This window comes from Colossoma macropomum, unplaced genomic scaffold (genome assembly GCF_904425465.1).
Source record: "Colossoma macropomum unplaced genomic scaffold, Colossoma_macropomum, whole genome shotgun sequence".
NCBI lineage: Eukaryota > Metazoa > Chordata > Actinopteri > Characiformes > Serrasalmidae > Colossoma > Colossoma macropomum.
In genome coordinates, this window is record NW_023496051.1 from 3464446 (window position 1) to 3467970 (window position 3525).

Sequence of the window (3525 nt, forward strand, 5' to 3'; positions counted from 1 at the left end):
TAGTAAGCTTTTATTTGTTCAGTTTTTATTTGATATATGTGGTCTGCAAAGATAAATGGGTTTAAATCAACTTCTTCACAGCTCTGTATATATCTTAATATCTTACTCACTCTATTTATTTCATATTTTTTGGCATATATTTCAAATTAAAGAACATGCTAGCTCGTCCTCTACAATGAACATAAACATTATTTGCAGTGTAACATTTAACATATTGGGAAAAAAATACAATTTAAAATGTGCCATAACTGTTACACAGGCCACATTTTATTTAATATTTATAGTTTATTTTTTCCTTGTATGTTAAATTCAGTAAAAAAACAGTAATCTGTTCTCTGTAGAAGGTGCGTTAACTAATTTTCACATATAAAAACAACAACATTTCATTTGATCTGTTTAAACTGTACAAATGTGTTAGCATTTAAATGAAATATATGGCTTCATGATTTAGAAAATATTTTTCAGAACATACAGGATATTTGGATAAATTTCCAATTCATACACAGCTGAAATTTCAATTTCATAAAATGCTAAAACTGATTCCTTTAAACAAGTTAAAATGTCTCCTTGTATGTACAGTCATACTCAAAATTTGGGCATCCTTGCTCAAATTGCATTGATTTTTTAAGTGAATATAAGTACACATCCTCTACAGAGAACACACTTCTGCCCATTTTGATGCATGATTTACTGAATTTAGCATACTGGGGGGAAAAATGCATAAAATGTGGCCTGTGCAAAAGTTATATTTTATGTTTATTTTTTACAATATGTCAAACTCAACAAATAAATAAAAAGTGTAAAGTGTACCCTAAAATTAGCACAAAAATTTCATATTTACATGTAATCCCTGTAAAGGATGTGTTAACTTATTTTCACTTAGAAAATCAACAAACAATGTCATTTGCCTGGGCCTGTTCAAACAATTGTATAGATCCAGCTGACAAAAACATTTCTTGGTCCTGTTCTCAGACATTGATTGAATGATATGATTGAAAGATATCAATGCTCAATTAATCATGCCTTTAATGTTACTATTTTCTCTCTTATTTTCTGCAGCTGCGCTTTGTACTCTGAATTTCGGCCCCTCATCAGCTCCTCTTCCTCCTCTCTCTTACTCTTCATCTGATCTTCCAGTTGTTGTAGGTTCTTTCTGACTGAGTACATCCCTCCTGCTCTCTCTGTACCCATTCTTTTATCTTCCTCAAGTGAGTGAGGTTCTGGCTTTGGCGTTTTCTTCTTTTTCTGAGCTTCTTGGTGTGTAACCTTGAATTGGTCTGATGCTTTTGAGGATTCTGCAGTTTGTTCTTCTGAACTGGCATAAAGCTTTTGGGTCTTTCTGCCCTCCCGCATCATCCTGTCAAGTTTGTCCACCAGCTCTAAGACTTGGGTACCATCACTCTTGGCAATGCTGAACAGGTGGAACCATCCGCCGCATTGCCTCACGGTCAACTGCAAAGATCCTCCCTTCCGTAGGACGCTTTCCTCCTCTGACCCGTCCTGCTCGACCTGATCTGTGTGGGTGACAAGGACCATCAAATGGTCCACTGAAACTTTGCCAAGTGCATGTCTGAGCATGTGTTGACCGTCCTCTGACCTTTTCATGTTCCACTCTAAAGGCAGCACCAACAGGAATACGACCGGCAATTCTAGAAGATCTTGACATGCTTTCCTGATGATCCCCATCACCTCCAGGTCGGAGGTTTCTTTGCCGGTCAGGCCAGGTGTGTCCACTAGTGTCACAGCACGGCCCCCTATCTCACATTTCTCGGTCTGGCAGGTAAGTATTGCTGTTCCCGTTTTAAATGCCTTTTTACCCAGGATGCTGTTTCCTGCCGAACTCTTCCCAGAGCCTTTTGGACCGACTAGAACAAGCTGCAGTGCTCCACTCCGTCCAGCACTCTTACCTGCACACACATGTTGTTGATCACAGTGCTGTCACTCGTTGATAGTGGTTAAACGGTTTAAAGATGTAATATTTAGAAAATAAATACAATTCTACAGACCTCGAAGGTGCTCTTTTATCCTTTTCCGGAGCCGTCCTCTTGACAGCTGTAAAACATACAGACCATGTTTGGGATTTCATTTTTTTTAATCCTAATAAATGTTGGCCTATGACTCCTAAGCATTGCTTGTAGATGGTTTGTTGTGACCTGGAGTTAGATGTGTTGGATCAGATTTCAGCGAAGTTTTCAGACCATGCATATTAACATATTAACGTCATATGCACAGGCTCAAAACGAAGGACTAGCTCGATGGTTTGGCCTCAAATGCAAAATCAACATTATCCTGATGATGATATGATGAAAACATAACATATAACACCCTAAAGGGGTCCAAAGCACAACCTACGTTACAAAATGGTCTTCCAGACTTGCATTATGAACTATGATCTATCTTTGAGATGCAGTAAGGATGTTTTCATATCACCTTTCCATATTGTCTAAGTATCCACTGATTAACCTTCATTTCTTTAACATTACAGATTCATATAGATTTTTTCTGGGTACATTTTTCACTGGCTTCAGGTCAAATTCATATGAAATTCCAATATGCTGGATCCACTGACAAGACTTTGGGTTAATTTTGTCAGTTATTAAAATTAATAACTCAACTGCTTCTATTTATGAAAGAGTATTATAAGTAAAACTGAGGAAAAACAAAACAATCTTGTTGATTTCTCTAAAATTCTTGAACAAAATATAAATACAGTACTGTGCAAAAGTTTTAGGCACCTGAGAATATTAGATTCAAAAGCTATTTATCTAGTTAGTAAGCTTTTATTTGCTCAGTTTTTTATTTGATGTATGTGACCTGCAAACAGTTTAAATAGATAAACTTTAAATTTAGGTTAAACTTATATTCAATGTGTGCAATTACACATTTCCAGAGACCCCAAAACATGAATAGTGTAGCTTAACTAGCATTAGAATCAAAAAAGGGCATAGTCTAAAGGAAATAACAACAGAGGTACAAACAATAGGAGAAAAAAGGAGACCTAATACAACCACTTCTGAGCCGACCTATGAAACTATGACCAAAAATGTGACCCAGATACAACGATCAATGCATGTAAAGGACCAACATGAATACAATTCCAGAAACAAGTGTAATAAAGTGTGTAAAGGTGCATTAATAGAAAAGATTCTTACCAGACCGGGTTCGGGTTTTGCCTCTGCTTGTCCCATGTTTGAAGGATATTTAGTGCCGGGCCGTTTTCAAGCACTTCCAGACAGAAGCCACTTCCTTTTCTTGGAAATACTGCTCTTTGTTCCTTGACATACTTTGCCAGTCAGTCATAAAACCTCAGTATTAGTATCAGTATCAGCTAGTTGCCCCAGATTCAGTTCAGTACAGTCTGTTTGTAATTCAGAATGTAGACTGTTCTTGCCCCACTGTGGTGCAAGCTTGTTGTTGTGTCCTGTGAAATAAGGTGTTAATTAGAATCTGCATAGAACTTACTTAGAAGATCCACATAGCAGGAAGTTTTTTGTAATATTAAAAGTAATTTCAAATGTAATAGAG

At 36.8% G+C, this 3525-nt stretch overlaps 1 protein-coding gene across 2 annotated transcripts; it reads right to left on the reverse strand.

The window, feature by feature from the left end:
- Positions 1-356: 356 nt before the first annotated feature.
- On the reverse strand, positions 357-3279 carry LOC118804645 (GTPase IMAP family member 8-like). 2 transcript variants are annotated; one of them, XM_036565210.1, is made up of 4 exons: positions 3153-3279; positions 2007-2052; positions 1598-1907; positions 357-1514 (listed from the first exon to the last, which is right to left on the reverse strand). In XM_036565210.1, the coding sequence occupies exons 1-4, from the start codon at positions 3186-3188 to the stop codon at positions 1397-1399; spliced, it is 510 nt and encodes a 169-aa protein (XP_036421103.1). In that variant the 5' UTR covers positions 3189-3279; the 3' UTR covers positions 357-1396. The 2 variants fall into 2 exon arrangements, with proteins under 2 accessions (XP_036421103.1, XP_036421102.1); XM_036565209.1 differs by having other exon boundaries at positions 359-1907.
- Between the last annotated feature and the right edge of the window lie 246 nt (positions 3280-3525).